The 25,510-nt window shown below is 35.3% G+C and overlaps 1 protein-coding gene across 1 annotated transcript in view; it reads right to left on the bottom strand.

Moving 5' to 3' along the window:
• Window positions 1-12,469: 12,469 nt before the first annotated feature.
• The window catches only part of LOC146140602 (dual specificity tyrosine-phosphorylation-regulated kinase 2-like), a 36,749-nt gene continuing 23,708 nt past the window's right edge, over window positions 12,470-25,510 (bottom strand). Inside the window, exons 8-17 of the mRNA XM_083391167.1 lie at window positions 24,528-24,664; window positions 24,082-24,222; window positions 23,580-23,718; window positions 23,006-23,087; window positions 20,063-20,235; window positions 19,185-19,245; window positions 16,073-16,202; window positions 15,634-15,869; window positions 15,032-15,298; window positions 12,470-14,883 (exon numbers count right to left, since the gene is read on the bottom strand). Of these exons, the coding sequence (XP_083247293.1) occupies window positions 14,765-14,883; window positions 15,032-15,298; window positions 15,634-15,869; window positions 16,073-16,202; window positions 19,185-19,245; window positions 20,063-20,235; window positions 23,006-23,087; window positions 23,580-23,718; window positions 24,082-24,222; window positions 24,528-24,664 (1,485 nt within the window). The 3' untranslated portion in view covers window positions 12,470-14,764. The remainder of the gene's footprint in view (window positions 14,884-15,031; window positions 15,299-15,633; window positions 15,870-16,072; window positions 16,203-19,184; window positions 19,246-20,062; window positions 20,236-23,005; window positions 23,088-23,579; window positions 23,719-24,081; window positions 24,223-24,527; window positions 24,665-25,510) is intronic.

Raw genomic sequence — 25,510 nt, 5'->3', positions numbered from 1 at the left:
TGAAAATACAACCAAGAATATTTGGCTTTTATGGCTCCTTTAGCTAAAAAGATTTCCGACCTGCTGTTTTATGGTATGAAGCGCCCCAACATCAACATGTTTAAAAATCTACTAAAGGGTTCACCAAATTTTCGTTTAAATGTCTCCGAAGGCCAGCAATAAATTTTAACTAACAATTTTTTTTAATTGAAAATGGGTCTAATTAAAATGCGAATGAGGTTAAATGCATTACGATTAATGAAGTTGACAAAAAATTGATTTTTTAGAGTTTCAGGGTATGCATGATGCCTTTAGGGAAACAAAAAAAAAACTCAAAACGCTATACTTAGATAAAAAAAATGCACTAATTTAGTTAACAACCCTAAAAAAAAGTAAGGTTGCCTAACATTTTTTTGTTTAGGTATAGTTAAAGTTGGCAAAAAATATAGTTTGACAGGCTCTCAACATTTGGTATGTGGGCCTTTTTAAGCCAAGCTAATTTAAATTTCTGCGCCATATCAAATTTTAAAATAAAGTGCAGTGAATGTAGGGCCTTCACACGGCCGACAACTACATGATAACAATAAACTCCCCAAAAGTAACTCGCGGCACACAAAAAATGGCTCTGCGGCTCACATTTGGGCCGCTGGCCTACACAGTTAAGCAGTGTTTTTTAATTGTTATATAGGTTAGGGGTGTAAAACTGGTTACATGCAGCCCTCATATGTGGCCTGTGAGACCTTTTTTTAAAAAAATCATTGAGAACTAAATTGGCATATAAAGCTCAAAAGATTCGGTTTAGCTAGACGTTATTTGACTGTTTCTTATTAGGGTTTGCTATTTATGACATCATTATTTTACGATGTAAAAATCTATAACCTTCAGAACGAAAATAAGGGAATTCCCTCAGAAAATTCAAAACCTCACTTTTTGAATTTCTGGATTTGGCCGTGTCCATAAATATGTTTATTCTGCATTTTAAGATTAACCTTTTTTCCCTATAAAGTCATTGACAGTAACCTAAAGCATGCAAGGCACAAGCACAAAATTGATCTACAATTCACCAAATTGGATAAAGAACCTAAAGAAAGTGAAATTATTGTTCCATAGTGGCTTTTAAATAATTAGTGTATGCAAAAATGAACTTCAGGAACCTTCATTCATTCAAATTATTTTTTGTATTTTTCTTGTAATTGCTTACTAGCAGTGAATAATATCTAGCAGTGAATAGTAAAATGTCCACACAATCCTCATTTAAGGAGAATTGTTCAGGGATTGTCCAGTAAAGGCAACTTAAAACATCTTAACTTTCATTATGTTTAAGTGTACTAAGATATTTTCTTTTTCTTTGCACATTAAATATCCAAGTGGAATGTCTTATGTGGGAATTAGGGATGTTCAAAGTAGAATATTGAATCCTTGAATTCGAATCAAAATGGGATTCAGATCCATTTGTGCCGTTTATTTCAGGTAATTGGAACCAATATATTTAAATTTTACCGCCTATGGTTGCGCCTAATTGCACACGCGCCAGTTGAAAGTTTAAATAATGGCAGTTACTGCGGTGACACATTTACAATGCTTGCTTTAAATGTAACCTGGTAATGCAGTGTCAGCATTTTTTAGGGCAACCAATTACTTCACATCTTGCGATAACCTTTGCCTAAAAATTAAGTGCCAATCAAGCGTTATTGGGTGAGCGACTGACATGTAATGCCAGGTGGGGAGTTCGCTATTTCCTTAACTGTGTTAAGTTGCAAACATAACATTCCCTCATAACACATGCGGGCCTTGGAAAAATACGCTATAGGTTCACTTACTGTCAACTTTAGGCCATCATTAAGCAAGGTTATGCACAGCGTAATTGCCCAGTATTAGTTATGGCAATAGTAATAGTGTATATTTTGCAGTACATTATTTGACTGCATAACAGATTGCGTTAGTTAAAAAAAGTAGAACTGACCCATTTTTTGTGAAAAATCTTGGGCACTTGCAGACTGTTTTTCACAAAAGTGCGCAGGCAAAAAAAATTAAGTTTTTTTTTTACCAACATTCGACCTCCAGTCATCTTCCTGAAGCACCCATTTTTACTTCAAAAGTTTCGAAAAAGTGCCCAAATTAGTTTTATCCGAGCTACGTCCAGACAAAAAAGTGCCCGAGTTAGTTTGATCCCAGCTACATATGCAACAAAAACTGCACAAGTTAGTTTTATTTGATCTACGTACGGACAAAAAAGTGCTCAAATTAGTTTTTTTTCAGTTACGTACACAACAAAAAGTGCACAAATTTATTTTATTCGAGCAATGTATAACCAAAAAAGTGCCTAAATTGGTTATTAGAGCTACATATGGAACAAAAAGTGCCAAAATTTGTTTTATTTTAGATACCTAAGGACAAAAAAGTGTCCAAATTAGTTATATCCAAGCTACGTAGAGTGACCAAATTTTTAAAAAGTGACCAAATTTTTTTATTTGAGCTACGAACAGACAAAAAAGTGCCCAAATTAGTTTTGTTTGAGCTATGTTACGAGCAAAAAAGTGTCCAAATTTGTTTTATTTGAGCTACGGTTAGGTCAAGCATTATTAAATTTAATCTTCTTAAGCAGATTTGTTAAGTCAAATTAGTGCATTGTCCAAGACCATAAAGTCTAAAAGTCACTTGATTTCTGACGGATCGGGTGGTAGTTTAGCAACTGTGAAATTTTGTTCGTGATTTTGTAATTGGCAAGTTTTGGAGTTACTTAGTTTGATTGGTTCTTGGTGTCTATAGGCTTATTTCACTCATATTTGCATCCTTTATGACAGATTTGGGCTTAGTTTGGCTGAACAAGGTAGTACAGTTGACCGGGATCTAAGTTGTCCATAGAGGTTAGACACTAGGCCATGGTTCTCAGTAACTGGAATTTTTTGTGATACATGCAAATCTTTCGTTTTACAACATTTTTTTGTCCTAATTTGAAGATATATTTTAGCTGAAAGTACCTTATATGTTTTGTGTTATAGGAAAGCACTTGCTTTATATAAAAAACCTTGTGTTGTAATAGCTTTAATCTTTTTAATTGCAATTATCTGCGATACACTTTTATTTGCAAAATAGAACTTTTCATGCTGTTTTCAAATGCTTAAAAGGCTAGGACTTTCAAAAGATAAAACTTTTAGGCTCACTGTTTTGGCAAAGCAAGTGTACAATGGAAAATTATAATATACCCAAAAAAGCATTGTTGCGTGGTGTGTCAACTAAAGGAGTACCCTGAATTTCATTATATATATCATTATAAACAGGAAAGGAGGGCAAAATGTTATTTTAATCAAAGTTATCAATGTAAGAAAAATGCGTAACCTGTTTAAAAGTTAAAAATTCTTACTGCTAAAAGCGATGCAATACGCGCACGAATTGCTTGACCATTCGGCGATTACACTGCGCTACACTCTACTAAGCCGCCACACAAACTAACAAGCAAAATTGTTGCTATTGTCCAAATAAAAAAAACTTTTGTCTGGGAGAAATTAATTTAGATTATTGCGACGCCTCCCGCGCTCTTCTGCGCATATTGCTCAAAAATCAATACAGATTATTGCGCAAAAATCAATACAGACATATTGCTCAAAAATCAATACAGATTATATTCAAGTACCAAGAAAAACGGAAGTTGTAAACTAATTATTTTTTGTTTGCGTATGGCATCAACTTTTCATAGGACTTACAAGTTAGGTTAATACGATGTAAATGCGCGTATTTTAACAGACTAAAAAAGTGAAGGCCAAATAAAGGTATTCCGCGTATCCAATTTGGGCACTTTGCACACTTATTTTTGGCTTGTGCACTAAATTTTGTGCACCTGCCCACATGGTAGAAAATTGGAGGTAACACTGACTCACTTTATTGGCAAAAAACTGAGTTTTGGCAAGAACCTGGACGTGTATCATAGTTTATACAACTGCTTCCAATGACATCTGTTAAACATTTGAGAGATTCTTTATTTTTTACAATAAAAACGCTAACCGACACCTTAACCCAACCAAATAATATGCGTTGAATTAATATTGACTTGAAAACGTACTAGGATTCTAGAACAGCGCCCAAAACTACCAACTCAAATGTTTGGTGTAGTGACCAAATTAACTTTTGTTTTGCAAGTCAAAAACAGAAAAAATTCGAATACTTTTTCAGAAAAGTAAACTTTTGCATGTACCGAAATAACAAGCAGAACTTTAAATTCAGTTATAGGAAAATGGCGACTGCAAGTTATAGGAAATGGCGACTGTAAACATTCAGAGGACAAAAATTAAATATCCCGCCACTAACAAATTATTTTAATATATTTTAGGCTTTGGTTTATATACGCAAAATTAAAACAGTAGAGATAAATTAATCCAAGATTCTTAAAGATACATAAGTAACATGAGAAACAAGCAACTCACCTCCTATTTGCACACTTTCAAATGGAAGAACAAGATCAAATCTCGAATGCTGTGACGCAATATGCAAACCAATTAAGATTTCCATGAGTTAACGCGATATTTTAATTTAGGCTTTTAAAACTGTTTGATAAGGCATGTAACCATTATTGCCATAATACGATTATACTCACAGACAGATTACACTCTTCGGTTGTACTAAATTTGTGCGAAGGGATTTATGAACAGCGCCTGGCTGTATGTTTCCTTCAAACTGTCAACATACACAGACATCCGCGTTTTATTAGGTTGTTTTGCTCCCAGCATTTTCTGTCTGTATTTTTTTGAAACGTATTGCAGGTTGCAACAAAAGATTAATTTACAGTTGTTTATCGATGTGGGTCGTGCAAGCACATGTATTTTACGTCGAAACCATGCAGTCGCTATTTAATATTTGTGGAGTCAGTTTTGTGTGCGTTTTGGAGTCCATATATTATCGAATTTGTAGAGGACCCAGCGTCTGTATTTGGCATTTACTGTGTTCGTTGTGCGTGTGCTAAGGGTCTGTAAACGTTCTGGCGTATTTACTTTTCCCAGCATCCAGCTCGTTAACTGGCGAGTTAATCTCAAACGCATTCGCTTTTACTGCAACGTTAGTCGTAACCGAATTCCGAATAGGGGCTACTACTGAAAAACAGTCAACGATGCCCTCCTTACCGGCACCCCTTTTACCTGCAACACTAAACGGTTTTCCCGGGTGTTATCATGCCACGTTTAGCGCAACAATTGCGCCGAGCTGTGTGCCAAATCAGCTAAATCACAAGCTGTGGTTGAGGGGAAAAAAGTTGTGTCTATTGCACACTTAGCACGTGGTCTTAAAATATGCTTAAAGAGTATAAATTTGCGTTAACCATCATTACATAAAAGTGGATACTTTGAAACGCGCACGATAGTCACCATTATACCTCCTTTCAAGAATCTGCTTCAGTTAAACAAATGTCGATGTTACACCAACATAGGATAGGCCTACTAGCGGCACGCCGCTTCTAGCAGTTTGTTAAACCATGACAAAAACGAACAAAAAACGATAATATCACTTACAAAAAGAGGGGGTAATAGCTCCCGCTCCCCTGGATACGCCACTGGAGGTGATGGATAATGTATAATATTTTTAACCTTCATAAGTGATACATAATACACTTACAAATAATACTAATAATCGCATTTTGAAATTCCAGGGCGGGGGCAAGTGCCCCCCCTTGCCCTTCCGTGCGGGCGCCCATGCATGACAGTGTGCACTTTGAAATGCAATGACAGTTTGTTAGGTTTCGATATATAGTGGAGTTAAGATAGTACGATGGTCATGTCTCCCTGTTGAAATATATATTGGTGATCCCGACGTGATATGAACACGCAAATAAATCCTTCTGAATGAAATTTTATGCATACTGTCAGGTTGCATAGAAAGTATGAATAAATTTGGTTTGCTAGCGCAGTTTCTCGTTTGTAAGTATTCTTAAGCTACGACGATCAGTTATGATTTGTTGAAACGTTTGTTAACAAGTTTATGCCATCGTTATTGCTTGTTAATTTGATGTTTGATTAGATGTAATGCGGAGAAAAATCGTTTGACGCTTTAAATTGTTAGTTACGAAAGACTGGTAAAGTTATTGTTGCGAAATTATGGCCTCTTTTGGTAAAGTTTTAAAGGTGAAAGTATTACGATTGAGGTTGAACACTTCTCGTGATATCTAATCTCAAAACCAATAAACGGATAGATTCTACCTCAACCAGCAAGTGTCAAAGCCACTGTGGCTATCGTCTCTGGTCACGTGTTATGGTGATTGATGTTTTATATCTCACCCAAAATAACCCGACCACTTTGTTTAAAATCCCCGCGTCACTTAACCGTTATGTTTCATTATAGAAGGGAAACAGAGCAGAAAGCCAAACCTTGTTGCCAATTCCCAACATAACGCGAGATTTGTCTCATTTGTGACTGCAAGACCATGCTCTGGATATTACAAACCCATGGTTTTAAGGCCGTCGATGCCTCATTAACCTTTCAGACGGTGTGAGATAACCGTCATGTAGCCCACATGAAGTTACTAGCATGCAGAGAGTAACTTTCTAGAATAACCTTTTGCGCCAAGGTTATTATGTCTGTTATTTAGGGAACGCATTTAATGTGGACTAGGCGATGTAATTTGTTTTCGCGTTTCTGAGATTAGCACCTTTACCCCCCTTTAATTGGTATTCCAGAGCAAAGGACTCTAAACAACTATAACTACAGTTTTGCGATTTGAAATTCGAACTGCGTTTTAAGACGATAATTATCTGCATTATAGGCATTTCAAAAGTGTATTGCATTGTTTGTTTATTGTGCATTTTAAGTACCATTTCAGACGTTACATCGTGTCGTAATCAGCTACCCCTGGAATTGTCCGTTGGCCGCCAAGAAAAGGAATTCATGAATTGTCTTCACTCTATTAAACACCACGATTACCAACACGTGCTGTTTCCATATTGCACGAATGTCCGACGTTCTGCGGTTGCTGGTCGACTCGTGATCGGATCCTGGGAAGATTTTAAAGAAGAAGCGCGGCCCAACAATATGCTCGGAACTTTTTTCGTGTTCCAGGGAGGGAGATGATGTAGAGGACCCAGCGTCTGTATTTGGTATTTACTGTGTTCGTTGTGCGTGTGCTAAGGGTCTGTAAACGTTCTGGCGTATTTCCTTTTCCCAGCATCCTGCTCGTTAACTGGCGAGTTAATCCCAAACGCATTCGCTTTTACTGCAACGTTAGTCGTATCCAAATTCTACTGAAAACCAGTCAACGATGCACTCTTTACTGGCAACACATGTTTTTATTGCGCTGTGACGGTGGTCATGTCTCCCTGTTGAAATATACAAATTTTTCTTTAGTAAAGTGTAAGCAGGGTTGCCAGTGTATATTTCAACAGGGGAAACAGTGACCACCGTGCTATCTAACTAAATCAAACTGAATAAACTCTTTTAATAATGTAAAGTGCATATTGTCAGTTTAATAGATGTAGGCTATTCTGGATTCGAAAGGCACAACGCTGCGCTTTTAATGTATTCAGTTTATAACAGCACAGCACAAACACGTTTCACAAGTAAGGTTCATATCATTGTGTTAAGTTCCAATAAATTTGATGAAACTTACATCGCAGGAAAAACGAATGCGTTTAGGATTGTTATCGACCTTTGTAGGCAGGATTCATACGGGAAATAGAAACATGTCAGAACGTTTTTAAACAGTTTTATTATTTTATCCTGAAGTTTTTATACCTTCTCACCTTTTTAATGTTAACTTTAAAGTATATACATCATTTATTCACCCCATTCGTCAGAACTGGGCTATATGAAGCCATAATAAAGTGTGACGAATAAATCACCCGAACATTTTTTTCATTACCTCTGGCTTCATATATTGTTGGTAGGCTACTACAGCAGTGGTCGACAAACTGTGGGCCACGCCCCACAAGTGGGGCCTTTTTGTGTCATTATTATTGGGCCGCGGGATAATTTTTATTATTTGACATAAAATTTTATTATTTTGACATAACATGCAGTTGTGGGCCGCGTGATAGTCATATATTTATTATTATGTATTCTATAAAGGCGTAGCTAAGAGTTCTTATTTAGGAGTATTTTTACAAATACTTTAGGGTTTAATGTTAATCAAATTAAATCTGTTCAATCCAAAAGCGGAGTGGTTACCGGTACTATTGTATGTTGCGCCGTGTGACTTGCAACCTATGGGTCGCGACCCCAAGTATGGGGTCGCCTAACATTTTGGTGGGGTCGCCATAAACTCACCATATTCCTGCTGTTTTAGTACGATTTATGTATTTTACAATGACATCACACTAATAAACGTGACTGAGCGAACTTTCTACATAAAATTGCTATTTTAAGCTCGTAAGAGCTGCTAAATCAGCAAACGTGACATTGACCAAATATAAGGTTTCTTTGATTCTTCAAAAGTCAAATTTTGTTATTTAACTTAGGCAACGTGATTTGCAGATCTAAGAATTAGGCTTTATGACCAAAAAAATATGACAGCGGATGCAGCAAAACGCATTTCGTATACCTCGTTTAAAGGAAAATACTCAAAGGTTTCAGGAAATATTTACTTTTGGACTTCGATACAATCAACGTACTGACTCTGTCTAATTATAATATTTAACTACTCATTCCGATTTTAACCACATGGTTTGTGAAGCGAGATTCAGCGAAATTAGCATTATAAAAACAAAAGATCGTAATCGCTTAATTGGAAGTAGAGCATGGCGGTTATGCATATGCAAAGTGGAGCCGCGTTTGCAAAAACTAGTGCTGGACACTATGCAGGTGCAACCATTACATTTGACGTTGTTCGTGTGTTAAATAAAACTTCCTACAGGTAATCATTTTGTTACATATTTGTAACCACAGTTCTCTGGAGTTGGAGTTTCAATTTACGCATATTCGTTCGTGTTATTTTGTTCCAGTATTATTTAAAATATTTTTATTCATATCTGAAAACAATATGGGGTCGGAATGTAAATTCTTATTTTATTTTTTTTAATAGGGTCGCTTATTAAAAAGGTTGGAGACCACTGGATTAGACTATAAAGGCGATCATTTTAAGATTTGGGTTCAGCTGCATATTCGCGATTTCGCTAAAAAGAAAAACAGGTTTTCAAGATTAATTCTTTTATGACATAACTTTCTGGTGCCTTACTAAACATTTTTATGCCCTCGCCCACAATCCTGGATCCGCTTCTATTGTCATACAATATTCAGTTAGAAGTGAGCCTTAAATAGCTCTCGAAAGGGTATTTGGGCCGCGACGAATGAAGTTTGCCGATCATTGCACTGCAGTAGCCTATGTGCTTTCAGTTATCTTGCGAAACTATTTTGGCTAGCAAAAAATATTTTGAACACAGTTTGAAGAGCAATAGGTTATCTTTAGCTCAGTAGTATAACAGATAAATATAAAAAAACTAGTTGAATAACTCACGACAATACCTCTAAAATATTGCGAGTTTATTGCTAACCCTGCAACTACATTCAAAAATATAACTGTAGAATGCCAGGCTACATTGATGGTGGTACCAGCATTTTACGATCTACAATTTTAACTTAAAAAAATGTTTAAAAAAACATAGATTTTCTTTATTTTAAACAAGAAAACTAGAAATCTAAAGATAAACTTCAAAAAACCTCGATCTAGGTGGAAAAACCTAGCGTTGACATCCCTGTCTTTGTATTATTGGTCTCATTGTGGATCTTCCACATCCCAAGGATGTTTTTAAAGCCTTAGTCGAACCCAACAGGTTAAAGGTCAACCTCTTGAAGCAAGCGCAACTATATTAGGTCTAAATACGTTTGTCGTTTTGGCAACGACAGCTAATTCACCATACTGCAAAAAATGCGTTTACGTGTCGTGGTTTAAGTAGTAGTGAAGTTATCCGGGGCAGTTCAGAAAAGCGTTTCAGTAAAATAACCGCCTGCTGCAATTTATCTTGTAGGCACGATGTTAGGAGAAGGAGCTGTAAAAAAGTTGCTGTTGGTACCGCTATCTTACGATACTATATGGTTGTAGCTATTAACTTTGAAAATATGAATTTTCTGTTACTTAAGTTATACATTTATGCGCCTCTTCGTGCAGTCTCCGAGATTTCTTGTTTATTTGTGCAGTTGGCGTATTATGTTGACTTGCCTAGCGTTTTTCGCGTTCCGGCCTGATCAGGCATTACCTCGCGAGTCCGATCAGGCATTACCCCAAAATTATATTTTTTTTGCTAGCTTTTACTATGTTAGTACAAATAATAAACAAAAAACATCTGTTTTTACTATATTTTGTTGTTTTTGTGAAAATCGTTTTTAGTTTATCATGTCCTCCGAAAGCACCTGATGATTTCTATAGTAGGGTGAATAAGCCTGAAAAACACCAACCACATAGTATTTATAATTCAAACTGTTATTAAATTGAACAAACACATAGCCCATGTCTCATGCACTCCTGAGCAAAGAGTTTTTTCAGATTAGAAAAAATAATGTGTATTATTTCATCATTCCTAACACTCACCAGTGGTAAAATTAAGCCGGAAAGACCTTCAACGGCGTTCCGGCGAAATATTGTTTTCTAGGTCTCTTAATTTATTTGTTGCCATTTTACCTATTGGTTTGTCGCAACCTCTTGGAATTTATATAGACTAAGATTTCACTTGCATTTTTGTTCACGAGATACGAATCTCAGGTTTTTTAATGTGACTTGTTTTATGACGACACTTTATTTCATGCGTAAAACCATTGTACTTTAACTTATGGTTGACATGTGATAACAGGGTTGCAATTTAGGATTTTTTAAAGCCAAATTTGAAAAATTAGGCATTTTTTGAACCTCTTTGGATTTTATTTAAAAAAAAAATCCAAATGTAATTTGGCTTTTTTAGGCTTTTTTCGTTTTTTTTTTTCAAAAATGTCATGAGTGTTATGTTAAGAAGATATTAAACTAACACAAAAAGAGAAAAAATTTCGAAAAAATTACAAAAAGAGAAAAATTGCCAAGAAAAATTTACAAAAAGAGAAAAAAAGTGTCAAGAAAAAATTTACAAAAAAAGAAAAAAATTAAGAAAATTTGCCACAAAAAGAGAAATTCAAAGTACCAGCATGACCATTTATTGCATTTTTTATTTATTTAATGAAAAACATAGGCTTGTTAGAGTTTGTAGTAGATTTGGCTTTTTTTTGGCCTTTTTTTAGAGTGATTTTGTTTTTTTATTTTTTCTATCTGGCAACACTGTGTGATAAGCCACTTAATGGGTAATTGACTCCCTTCGTGGTAGACTGCTAGAATCCACCCGATCGGTTAGAAATTAGTGCATTTCTAAGCAAAAAGGTCTACGACAATTAAGGCATCCAATGGCAGAAAAGTCTAGACTCTAGACTTTTAGACTTGAGGTCCTGGCAATGCACTAATTTGGACCTTTAGGTAAACTCCCGGCGTAGATAAATTAAAAATATTCGTTGAACATTCACAAAAGATTACAAAAAGTGTGAGATAGCATTAATAACACTTGACCCACCCTAACCCAAACGCTAACCCGAACCCTAACTCAAATAATGTGCGTTAATGTAATAATTATTTGAATGCTGGCGAAAAAGCCCAAACTCGGGTGGGCATAAGATAGTTTCTCGTCTATGGTACCATAGGATTGTTACGTTACAAATTGAGGTATTGGAGCCTAAAGCGTTTATGTAATTATTAATTCAATGCACATTATTTGGGTTAGGGTGCTGGTTAGCGTCTGGGTTTAGGTAGGTCAAGTATTATTAAACTTAATCTTTTGAAGCACAATGTTAAGTCAAATTAGTGCATTGTCCGAGACCTCAAAGTCTAAAAGTCGGACTTTTTTATCCTTTGGATGCACTAATTGTCGTAGACCTTTTTGCTTAGAAATGCACTAATTTCTAACCGATCGGGTGTAGAATCTCACTAAAACTTGCTGCTTGATATAGGTATGTTCTGTATTATCACATCGTAAGAGGTATAAGTAGGTAAATTTCGAACCTACTACACAAATAAAGCATTACCGTTTTTGTTAATATCATATTTTATCAATCATGCTGCAAATTTTAAAACGTTCACGGACCCCTGATTGAGAATTGTTGGTTTAAAACTTTTTTAAGAAGCGAATTTTGTCCTATACCTTGCGCAAGACTAGATTAGACAAATATCATTCATAAGACACTCTGATTTCGTCAAAAAGATGTAAAGGCCGGGATTTTTACGGATAAAACGGGATATGGTAAACATACCTGTTACACTTATGCAAAGACTCCTAACAACGCTGATTCAAGATGTATAATCTAAGTGTCATACTTGTTTATATATGTGCGACAGGCTCTGGCGAGCGTCTAATTAATTTCAGTAGATTTCTTATTCGCCTTGTTGAACATAGAAAAGCATTTTGTAGGTAATTTGTTGTCTTAATTTGAATATTTGAAATAATTTTCATGTAAAAATATTTATTGTTGTTTACTTACATAAAGCAATATTGTCCGTATACATATCTTTTTTCTTTAATTTTTGTTAAAAAATGTATCTTAGTGCACATACTAATAATGACATACAACTACACAATAACATGTAACTTAAAATAAAAAAACACAGGAAGCAATCGTAAGTAATATAACTTGAAATATTGATAAAATCATTTAGAGAAAATATAGAATATGAAATATGCACCAAGATGCATGATTTTATCAATAATATATGATAATAAGAAATTAATTACAATAACACCAACTTTAAGTTTAACACGGCAGCCGGCAGGCCTTCTAACGTGTTTATTCCCGAAATTATTTTTATTACGATTCATCTTTAATCTCATGATATTTCGGTAATCTCACTAACATATTTACTATTGCACACACACAATCCACATGACCATTCATATAAAAATATAAGTGTATGAGTAGAATAGCTTAAAAAATCAGTTCAAGTATTAGAAAGAACAGGCTACAAATAGGATTGTTTGTCAAAGCGTGGGCTGGTAACACCGAACATAAGATGACAACGGACAACAGCATTAAGGTCGAAATAATAATAACATCATTGTTGAAATAAAACACTTATACTAATTAGACCAAAGTGGAACTAATGGCAATTATTGTCAGATTAAGACCCAGACCCGCCGGGTTAATACCTAAACGGCCAGAATGAGATCTAAACAAACTTTTACCTACCCCAACCCCACACCCAGCTCCGTCACTAACTCCACCAATAATGCTAAGCGTAACCTGAATTGTAACAGGACTCATTTTTTCACCCCCAAACAAGTGCAAACAGTCCCAAACAAGTGCAAACAGATGACCAAATGCCGATGTAGATTTTATTCTGACTTCTTATTCCATCGTAGTTATTACTGTTCATTTGGTTGTATTATGTAGTTTGTCTTGATACTAAATGGTATTATCGATTATTCCGCTCTATAGACTTTAAAGGTCTTATTGAGTATTTCCACTTACTAGCGGCGCATTAATCCATATGTTAATAAGTAAAACAAGCATTATCCCAGTGTGGTACAATGAAATACATTTTGCGACCCAGTTCTCACAAAATGTTGTACATTAAGGTATGCCTCATTTCATTAGATCAATGCTTAAACCGATCGCGACAGCAAGATTAAATTTAAAGACTGATAATTTTGCAAAACATATAGTATAATAACGTTGGCTAAAGTAATATTATATTAATATTTATATTTACTAACTCATAACTACCTGTCCCAATGTAATTAAGTCATACTCACTGTCGTATGTTTTTGTTTGTTTGTGAACAAAGAGTTTTAAAGCGCATTCAGACCACGGATTTTTATCATTTTGAGTTTTGTGTTGTTGCAGATAATATTGTACAGTGTTTGGTCTTTTCGCGCTACTTTTGCAACGCAATCAACCAGGAATAGCATATGGACGATAAGGACTATTGCACAATGTACATGTTTTGCGATCCCCGAAAAGCAAAAACAAAGCATATAGGCCATTTTTCGATAGATCGACTAGTTTTGTTATTGTATGTTTTTAACGGACAACTCAGGAGCCACACACATTTTTATGAGAATGTACAAAATCAGGCAAACTAAACAAAAAACGATCAGCTTGATCTTAAAATTGAAACGGTGCCATTACAGTACGAGGCCCACCTTCGTTAAACTTTTGTCCTAACAATTTAAACGTGTACTTCTGCCGTATGGTTACATTAATAGAGTTAGGATTACCCAATACCACAACTTTTGACTCTGTTACTTCAACAACTTGTTACCAAATATTCTAAAACAGTAGTTCCACAACTATATATATAACCGTCAGGTAGTTGTTATAATTCGCTAGATAAAATTGGTAAATCTAAAAATTATATATAACTATTACACTATTTTTTATAAATTTAGTTGTTTTTGTTTTTTTCTTAAAAATACGTGAGCAATATATATACTTATATATAACACACGCCTATTCTAAGCAGTGATTCTACTTCGATATAATAGTTTTAGATTAGGCCACATTATCAAACAGAGATAAAATTTTTAGCCCGTATTCCGAAGGTAAGGCACATACTAAGCATAACTCTACTGTCAAATACTAGAGTGCGGACCTTAATGGATAATCTCAAAGCCTCTGTTTCGTACCGTGCGAGGCTCATTTACACAACCACCACTACAAATCACACACTACTAATATTAACAACGGTCCACAAAAAAGTAAAAAAAAAAGAATAAATAGTTAGTAAGGTTTAAAAAGTATTACGAACAGTTTAGGTTAACTAGGTGTATACAGACTGCGTGCTTTCCCTTATCCCAAGTATAAATCAGCTTTACACAATAGGGGGAAGTTTATTGCTTTCCACAGTAGTAGGATGGTCTTCTTGTCCGTCTGCTACGTTGTCAAGTTTGTTGGCGAGTTTTGAAACATCTTTCATGGGACTTTTGTCAGCTACATAAAATAAATCAAACATCAACGTGCGTTTAAATTAGAAGTATAACTATTGTTTTTTCTATTTTTTCACATGTTTGAACGTGCAGGTATTATTATTGAAACAATATCTGGAAATACGTGCTTTTATATGCGATCTAAATATTACCTAGGTCAATGTCATCCGCCAACATGCTCGTGTTTGAAGCGCCTATCGGTTGAAGTCGCTCATGTGCACCAGATTCATCATCACTAAACGTCGCCGCAGAACGATCAATGTTGTCACGGTGAAAAGTTTTGTCGTTCGGCTTGCAGTTAGCGTTGGTATTCTTCTCTTTTGTTTCTTCGCTTTGCTTAATATCCTTAAACTTAGAAGTTGCTTTGCCGGTTTTTCTTTTATTGCCCACGACGTCGCCACTTGGTGGAAGTAGTTGTTCTACCAACACAAAATGTCTACGATGGCTGACGTTTATACAAAATAAGCAAAAAGCTTACAAACCTAATCAACATACAAACCGTTTAGTTGTACTTTGACAATTTTACTTTTTCGTAGCTATAGATAGGCTATATTTTTTCTAAAATATGCCTATAAATATAGGTTTGATTTGCAAAAATCTGCTTTTTAAACGTTAACATGATATGCTATAGAAAACGGGCTGTGGCTGAGCGACATTTGTTCCGTTTGAACCGTGATTATATTTATAATTTCGCAACCCTTACCTGAATTGTGTTTAGATCAGCCTAACCTAAAGACCCAAATTTTTGACTCACCATTTTTTGCTGTAATGTGGCCTTTCGAAATATCATTGACATCGTTTCCTGGCACGTTTTTAGTGATATTACTTGCTTGTGTCGAATTGATGTTGCTGTTAATGCTGTTGCCATGTGAAATGACGGCCCTTCTAGAAACGTGACGAGACTGTCCTCTGGTTTTCTCAAACCTACCCTCTACAACCCATTCGTGGTTCATCGCTTCATCAGGCGTCATCCGGGCACTCGGATTCCAACTGGAATATATTCGTTGGCAACAACATTGTTCTCAAAACTTTGAAAACTCGACAAACAGTAATAAAAAACGTTTTTTGATTCATCATAGGTTAATATGCGAAATAAGTACCGTTGCAATTAAGTTTAAGTTTTGGCATTATTCCTCTATGTTTACCAGAACAATAGAATATTTTAAACTAAAAACAAAATTTAAACAACATACTCAAGACAGCGTCGAAGAAAGTCAAGAAACACAGGATCGCTAGCTCGAACCGCGGTGCTAAGGTCTTTCGAGCTAGGTCGACGTTTTCGCCCCTTGCTGTTTGTGATACAACGTGGATTGCCTTTTGAATCTAGGGTTTCAAAACGTTACAATAAAAACGAAAAATTTACATTTTATATAAATATAACAGATTTTTTCATATATGTTTGTCAAATCCGAAGAGTTTTAAAATACGCTAAATCACCAGGGCCGGGGAGCCGGAGTCGGACCCAGAGGAGCCAAGTATTTTGCTGGATCCAAAGCAATTATTTAATATTTTTGTTCAGCTGAAGCTGGGCGATTTTTTTGAGTTTTGTAGAGCAGGAGATGGACCTGAAGACATTTTTTTTAATTTGTAGAACTCAAGCTATAAAATTTTTATTTGCTGCTGCTCGAAAGTATCTTATAATGGCTCAAACGGAATCTACTAAACGATTTAGTGTGACTAATGTAACTTAATTTAGCCTTTGTTAAAGCTTTAAAATAAATTAACACTAGGTAGCCCAAGCTGGCGCCAGATCCATTGGATATGTGTTTGGAGACTCAGAAGCTGGAGTCGAAGGGCTAGACTTTCCATTTGTTAAAAATGACTTGACTAGAACTTAGGTTATTCTAAAGAGACTTGTTAACAACAATCCTAAAAACACTTAAACATGCGTTGCTTTTTTTTCTTTACTCTTGTTCGCATCTCCCTAATTTGATGCAATTTCTGTTTTGGATAAGGATCGCATTCGCCAACAAAAGCAAAAACAACAACAAAAACAACATAGTTTACTGGCGATCGCAATTTATTTGCTTGTCCTTTCATTGACTACAAGACAATGCAGGATGAAGAACATCCTTAACAATTTTTGAGGAGGATCGGCAGTCGGACTTGACAATTGTCAATCTTGTACAAGTACACTTCCTTTTACTCAAAATCACTTAAATTCTTAATTGAAAATTCCAGTTGCAAGTTTCCGTCACTTAATAACTACTCTGCAATTTTTGGGATTAAAATGGCATGTTTTTTTATATCTTAGAGCAGGGGTCGGGAGCCCATGGCTCGCGAGCGAGTCATATATGGCTCTTTTTATGACGCCATATTTTTTTTTTTTTTTATTAAAGATTCTTGCTTTCAAATAAGTGATATGCTATCACTTATTAGCAAGATTTAAATAAAACTGCACGCGGCCACGGCCGCTTTCCGATTTTTTCTATTTATAAACACATAGAAGCACATTTTTGGCGATTCGTCCGAATCTTATTTGTTTTTCGCGACTGTTATCCCGTTTTAGGGAATCTCTTTATATCCAAAAGGCCCTGTTCTTTCCAACGGAAGTCCGTAATCAAAGTTGTACAAACTTAGCTAACGGCATAATCCTCTAACAAAGCTAGCAATTCAGGTCAGACACTATTAAAAGATCTTAAAGATATATGTATGTTTTACCAGCAAAGGCATCGAATAAATTGTCAGGAATTAAGGTCGACAATTATCTTGCAAGGATCAAGGTGATTTCCAATATCATATATTAAGTGCAACAAGATTAGCTTATTAATTTATAAGTATGTTCTGTCCTTCAAATGAGAACAAAATAAAACGGCCCTGCTCAATTTACTATATGATTTCCTGTTCCAACTTTCTTTTCTGGATGAAACAAAGCAAACAGAAAGTTTTTTTTCTAAACTGTGTAGGCTACTAAGACAATTCAAATGATTATTTAAATTCTTTACAATCAGTCGTCTGGTCCGGATACGGCGTTAGTTTAAAATCATATGTTGTTAAACTTTTCCTAGTAATCACCGTTTTTTGCTCTATTTTTCAATATGGTAAGTTTTTCATCGCGAAGAAACCAGCAAATTCTTACGTTCACAAATTGACAAGTTCGTCTTTAAAACGCAATAGATCAGATTTCTACATGCATTAGTAAGCTTGTATTACTCATTTGCTAACCCCACCCATTACCCACCAATAACCCCAAACAAGACCAAAAATCCGGTGCCAAAACAGCGGCGCCCTAACGGCGCCGGTCAGACTAGGGCGTTAAACGTTGTCAACAAAACCGCCGATGCCAGACCCATGGCCCCTAATCGTCCCATACCATCTACCTACAGGTTCTGGTGTTATTTTGGCCTTATTCTGATGAATTTAGGATTTATTCCGATAAATTTAGGCCTTATTCCGATGAATTTAGGCCTTACATCGACAGATTTAGGTATTATTCATGCGATTTTGATCTTATGTTGTACTGGATATTACTGCGTATTTGGCTGTATTATGTCGTTGGTCTTAATACTATGGTTTTATATATTTTTGTGCTTTTAAATTCCAGTCAAGTCCATAATTAGAGCAATTGAATTTCCAGGCAAGTCCAATTGAACTCCAGTCAAGCTCTGACCAAATCAATGTAGATCACGCCAGAGCAAAAACTACCTGCCTGATGCAACGCAACATGGTTGTATTGGTGGCGTCGGGCGTTGCTGAGTCTCCATGCATAGATGGGGATATTCGAACGACTGGACCCTATGTGACTGTGTAAAAAGCAGTCAGTGCAACAACTGTGTGCATGTCCGGCTATCGAAGCAAAAGGCAATACTATAGAGACCTTTCTGTTTGTCGACAACCACACTGCTTCGTTAAACACTGGAAATGTACAACTTGACTTTTTGAGAAACGCAGAAGAGTATTATTATAAAAGTGCAAGGCATTAAAAAGTTCCACCAGAATCCCTCACAACAGGGTTCCTATATGTGGTACAAAAAATCGAGTATTCCAATGGGAAAGCCTAATACGCCTGGTCGTTTGTTTAAACGAAAAGACACCTGTAAGAACGTGAGATGCAGATCAAGGTAGGTATCATCAACGGACACAATAAATAAACTTCTAAAAATAATATAGTGGAATCACATTACAGAAATGAAAAAAAAAAGTTAAAAATTTATTTTAAAATTAAAACATATAAAGGGCTTCGGTTAAAAATAACGACCCAGAGTCCCGAGTCTGACTTCAGCAAAACAGACAGACTCCGTCGAGCCCTGAGTTCGGCTCCGACTCCGCAGCACGCTCACAACTTACGCAGGTAAAAAATCTTACCAAAGAAGAGTCTTCTCCTCTGTGCAGTTTCAATGAAATCTGAAGGAGGAAGTCCAAGTACCTGTATGAAACAAACCATTTGAAGTGTACCCAATACATTTTCTTACTTAAAAAGCAAAAGTTTCATCAATTTTGTTAATTTCTTTAATTGCATCATTTATTTAAAGATCTTTTGATTTTTTGCCTCCGGACATTTATATCAGATAAATGATTGGACTTAGACTGACTTGTTTGTATATTGAACGATTTTTCAAAAGGGTGGATTGTTTCTCTTAAATTTGTAGTCTTGAAACATTTCCCTACAAATTCGTCTGGTTCTTGTAACCCGGGAGCTAGCAGAGATTTAAATAGCATGTCGAGTACAAAAGGTTTGACTATTTAGAGCATTTAAGGGCCCCACATGGCAGTCCGGTCTTAAGTTATGAATTTGGTGCGTTTAGAAAGGGTGGCTGTTAAAAAAACCCCAAAATTTCGGTTTAAATATCATGTCGAGTACATCAATCAAACCTATCTTAAATGTTGCGCCACATATCAGTGGTCAATAAATGGCCGATCTTAAGTGCGGGAAAAAGGTGCAAAACCCATTTAAGATCACCCTTAATGGGGTCACAGTGTCACGTTTAAATATCATTTCGAGTACATTAATGAAACTGGGTGAAAAGAAACTTTATATCCCCCTGTAACAGGAATGGTAAGTCTTAAGTTGAGATTTTGGTGCAAAATACATTTAAGACCGGGTCAAATGTAGCACATGTACCTTCTCATAAATGCCGTCTCATAAAAATTTTGTTTAAAATGAAGCTAGAGGCTTCACAGTATAAAATAGGTTAAGACTAAGTTTTTCTGTTAACAACGATTTCGTTTGGACAACAGTGTACCTCCATAATGCATGCAAGTTGTTCTACTTCGTTTTCTCCAGGGAAAAGAGGGTAGCCCGTGTAAAGCTCAGCAAGAATACACCCGAAGCTCCACATATCGATCGCCATGCTATACTGGTGTCCAAGTATAACTTCCGGAGAGCGATAGAATCGGCTTTGTATGTACGTGTATACTGGAACAAACATATAAAAACAAGAAAAGTGTGATCAGCAAAAACCCTTCCAGATAAGCATTTAATTATTGACAGGCAAAAATTTGTTAATTATAGTTTTTGTTTTTCAACTCGATTAACAAAATTTAACGCTGATACGTTTGGCGTAATTTGCTTCCACCCAGAGTATAACTATACGTCGTAATGAGAGGAATGACATAAAAGTTGTCGAAATTCTTGCGTAGGACGAACAAAGCCTCAAACAAAATAAATTCAAGCTGAAACACTTTCGGAAGTAAGGAAACCCCCGCAGAAAATAAATGCATTGATGTAGAGAAGTGTAGCAAGCAGTATGTCGGCCACACGAAAAATAAGTTTTACATAGGGTGGAATGCTCATCGAGCAACTTGAAAAGCGTTTATGGTGATTCGACCAACAAAGACCGAGCTGCGTTCTTACGGCACTATATAACAAGTTTACTGCCGTACTACAACGAAAACCGCATTTGTATCGATGTTTAAATGTTGTTTCGTACAAATGCCACCAGTCAATCATTGAAATTAAATGGCTTGAGAAAATCAAAGCCGAAACAAATTCCAAAAAATGATAATACCACGCATGAGGTGATATTTGCTCTGGGTTTGTGTTTGTTCCGCTTTATTTTCTTTTCCGTCAATGATTGCTCTTGTGGGTGCGAGCCACAATAAAAATATAGTTTGCAAATGAACAAACGAGAAACGGTACCGACAGGTGCTTACATACGTACAATAATTTACCTCCGTAACGTTTGCGATCAGAAGTCCACAAAGAACAGTATATGAGCAACTGCTGCTTTTAGCATAAATGTAAGTCACTTAAATAACATATTCTACATACACTCTGCAACACCGTTTGATAACATGCTTGTCAGTTGCGTGCATGCTCTCTCTTACTACCTTTTTCTTGTTTTTCCACATTGTCGCTGGTTGCCATTCGCTAAGTTGTGTGTTTTTTGTATTTTTATCTATTTACGTTTTACATTTCAACAACTATTATTGGCATTTAATACATGTTTGCTTTTTGTACGGAAACTGATGATGCCTACCAATATGGCAAAATATAAACTTCTGTAAAATTTTAGGAAATGCTTTTATGTTATATATCTGTGTTTTTATAACCTGTCTTAACATAAAATAAATAACATAAAAATAAATCTTAACATAAAAAAAAATTGTTTAAATGATTTCACTTAGTTTAGGGTTTACGTTAGTCCTAAAAAATAAAGTCGGGTCGCATTTATTAGACTCAAAACTTGAATAAGACATCGCAAAACTTACAAGCCCCGATTCCGGCGTCTGCCTGCGCAGTAGCAAATTCGACGCAGATAAGTTGGCAAACTGTAAATTTTGATGGAATAGCATATGGATGAATATTTTGCACCTTTAAGTAATGTGGGTGGGTGAGGTATATAACACTCCTATGAGTGCATTGCTACATATCAATTCAATTTTTGTTACGTGGATGGTTGGATTACAGGGCTATGGATTTGGAACCAGGTTCGAGGTTTGATCTTTCTGTCAGTTAACTTTGCTGGAGTCGGATTCGGGACTTTCAACGTAACGATTTTCCTTCTTTCTCGAAACCTCGAATAGAATAATTCATTTTCGAATTTCATTTTTCCCCTATTTAATATTTTCGAGTAATTTTGTTTTTAGCTCAGCGAACACTGAACATTTTAAGCTAGGTTACGATTGCTATTAGGCGCAATATTACACGTAAAACATGACATTTCCAATTGTTATGCAAGCCATGCGTAATCATTGCATATTGTTAGACGGTCGTTACTTGTGACGTGCAATGGATTTGTGACCTAAAACATCACTGCTTTAAAGCACTGCTTCTCAACTAGTGGACTGAGAAGGTCTTTAAGCTACAACCTGTTTGATTACAACCTGTTTGGCCATACTATCAATTTGTTTTATGTCCGTTGATACCAACAATTATTTCGCCAACGTTGTATAAGAGAAAAATTGTTAATCCAAATCTGAACTTTTATTCCGATACTCTTTAGAACTTTTGGGGAAAAGTTACGATCCGATATAAATTGACTTACTACAAGGTCAGAACCCTAAAAAATTAAGAAGCGCAAAGACAATATTTCAAGTTATTTTCAAGACAATATTTTCAAGTAAAAACTTAGTTACCTTCGAATCTTAATTTACTATTTTCCAATTTATATATTATGTTGATAATTAATTTTGGCCAACCCAATTTCTAAGTTGGACTCGTAAAAACATTGTATGGGTATTTTAACTCTGGTATACAAAACTCCTCATGACATAAGCGTTTTGTTATCGGAAGACAGTTAAATCACGTAATATTTCAAAAACCAAAATGTATGTTTTCAAATTGATAATTTTCCGGAATATTTAACTTAAGATATAATTTTGATGATTCAGTGCAGTAGATTGCTCATATCTTAGCCTAGGTTTTCATTTTGATTTAGAGCATCTGTTTTTGTAAAATAGTTACCTTAACAAATAAATAACTACTCGCTCATTGGCTATGATTGAATATTTGTAGGCCTACGTTTTAATAATTTCGATGCTTTTAAGCCTAATGGTCGTTTACAACATTTACTTGAATTACTTAATTTGGTTAAAAATTTTTTTTCAAATTACTTTTTATAAAATATTCGTTACTTTACACAGCCCTACTTGGAATAATGTAAAATTACATGCTTTTATAAAAGTACAGCTTTATCCCTTATGTTAATCTACTTTACGTTTTAGATAAATCTACAGGCACTTACCACGCTGGTGTTCATAGCAGCTTGAACCGAAGTCAATGACCTTTATAGAACTTTGGCCTTTCTGGCGAATCAAAATGTTTTCCTGAAATATATATTTTTATAGATTGTGAAACTGGATATGAGACGCACTTTACCAACAATGTTCCTAGATTATTCGTCGTTTAGTAAAGCTGTCGAGGGGAACGGTGATTATACTTAGTGAATCAACCACCATACTAACGAAATCCTCGCAAATTTACCTCTTAAACATGTGTGCTGCACCTTTTCATATATTAGGTAATTTAGAGGATTTCTTAAATCTAAATTCAAGTTTATATTAGAGGCTACTTGGCGTTCACATATTTTTTAGGTAAAATAATAAAAAAATTAAACCAAGGCCCACCAGAAAAGCATATCGTATGGGAAATTTTGACTTATGCCATAGACTTTTGGTGGGTTGTTCAATATAATGGAATAATGAATTTACGAAAGTTTGGTGCGTTTTCACGATGTTTGTGCTCCTTGAAAACGTAAAAACTCCAATTCAGTCTTAAATTGGATATTGTTAAGTATAAGCTCGGAGTGCTACTCTTACAGGTTTCATATCGCAATGGATGATCCTCTCTTTATATGTGAGGCAAAGGCACTTGAGCAAAGCGTGGGCAATTCTTCTAATGAGTGTGAGGCTAAATCCCTGAAAGTTGTTTTTCTTTATCAGTTCGTACAAGTTCATTCTGTAATTTTAAACGATTTAAAATAGTACAAATAAATAAACATGTTTTGTTAAGCCTAAAATACATCAGTTACACTTTAAAATATTATTAAGTTATAGAATTCATATCTAACTTTTTACACATATATCGAGAAAACACTTATAACTAGGGCAATCACTTTATGGGCAAAACAAGTCAAAATTGTCAAAATTTAAAAGTTAGGCCCAAATTTGTGTAAATTATTAAGTCAAAATCGTTCGCAAAATTAAAAAAAATGTAGTGAGCTTTTTCGTGTTTTGGCTTTATGGTTGTGTATCTAAAAAAAAATTTAAATAATCGCCCAACTTATAACCAATACTAAAAAACGACACTCCTTGAAATTACCCTAAAAGTTCAAATGTGATACAGAGGTGGTTTCGAAAGTAAAAGTATTCCAACATATGAATGACGTTGTAACTGCCATCCTTATCCTTTCGTCTAAGTGCATCTAGTATCTTTACTTCAACGAGTGCCTGATGGTGAAACCTTAAAAACGTTGAATATTTGGGATAAAATCGTTTAAATACGTTTGATAAAGTCAAACCAAGTCCCACATAGGTCAAGTATTGCAAAAATATTCGCCTTTGAAAGCGCTATATTTTTGGTAGACTACAGCCGAAAATATAATTTTAGCAATTAGCTAGCAAAACCAAAAACTGTACAGTTTAAAAAAGTGAGTTAACTAAATAAATATTACGTCCCCCAAACATTTACTACAACACAATTTACCAAAAGGGCTAGTTATGTTGAAAACCATTCTGCTAGATTTCGTACCCCCATTTATCACTCACCGTTTTTTGTTTCTGATGATCTTCACAGCGACAAGACTGTTAGTTTTATGGTCTAATGCTTTAACAACTTGACCGAATGATCCCTTTCCAATGACTTCGAGAACTTCGTACCTATACATCATGTGGTCGTGCAACACCTGTGTTTAAAATGCACCTTTCTTTGTACTACCGGTATGTCTTAGTTTATTTTTATAAAAGCGCTTTAGCCCAATGGCGTCGTGCATCTCATCGCATAGTCTAAAATTACATTTTGGCAACAAAACTAATAAAAGCGTTCTTTGCTTTGTGCGAATCGCTGACATCTTTGTAATGTACCGTTTTAATAAGGTCTATTTTCAAGGGTATACTTTTATGTCATTACGTTCAGATGTAACTTTCTGACGTACGCATACTATGACGTAACTTTGTGGTGTTTTCTTATTATGGCCTCCCCAAAATCTGAAGTTAGCGCATGAGATAATATATTCTTATAGCAAGTGGTAGTTCTTCGTGTATTTTAAGAACGAAAAGTGGGACCTGTTTCAAGTTTTGGAATCGCTGCTCTAGGACAGCGTTTTCCTCTTACCAGTCGCGAACCAAATGTAGAACGCCCTATCCTTCTTTCTGGGTCGCTTGTTTGGCACTCAAACGATAAAACCAACATACAAAAAATACTTATAAACAAAATTGACAACAGAAATATAAATGATTGGATAATAATGAGAAAACGCGCTTGATATAGCATTGTTACCTCATAGTTGCAATATGTTCAACAAAAAATACAGTAAATATGCTTACCACGGGAACACACAATAGGACGTAAAAAGCAACAATACATAAAGCAGAAAAATGTATAAAACCACAAAAACTTCCAATTAGATAATAAAAAATTATTTTTAAATTAATTTTTATTAATCTACTGTTAGAAAGCTATAAGTCTGTTAAAAATGGCATCGGTACCCCTAAGCATTGCTATTGCTATACATATTCATCAATAGCATTTA

The sequence above is a fragment of the Ascidiella aspersa genome, chromosome 6 (genome assembly GCF_963924565.1).
Source record: "Ascidiella aspersa chromosome 6, kaAscAspe10.2, whole genome shotgun sequence".
Classification (NCBI taxonomy): domain Eukaryota; kingdom Metazoa; phylum Chordata; class Ascidiacea; order Phlebobranchia; family Ascidiidae; genus Ascidiella; species Ascidiella aspersa.
This window is presented reverse-complemented; position numbering and strand designations above follow the sequence as displayed.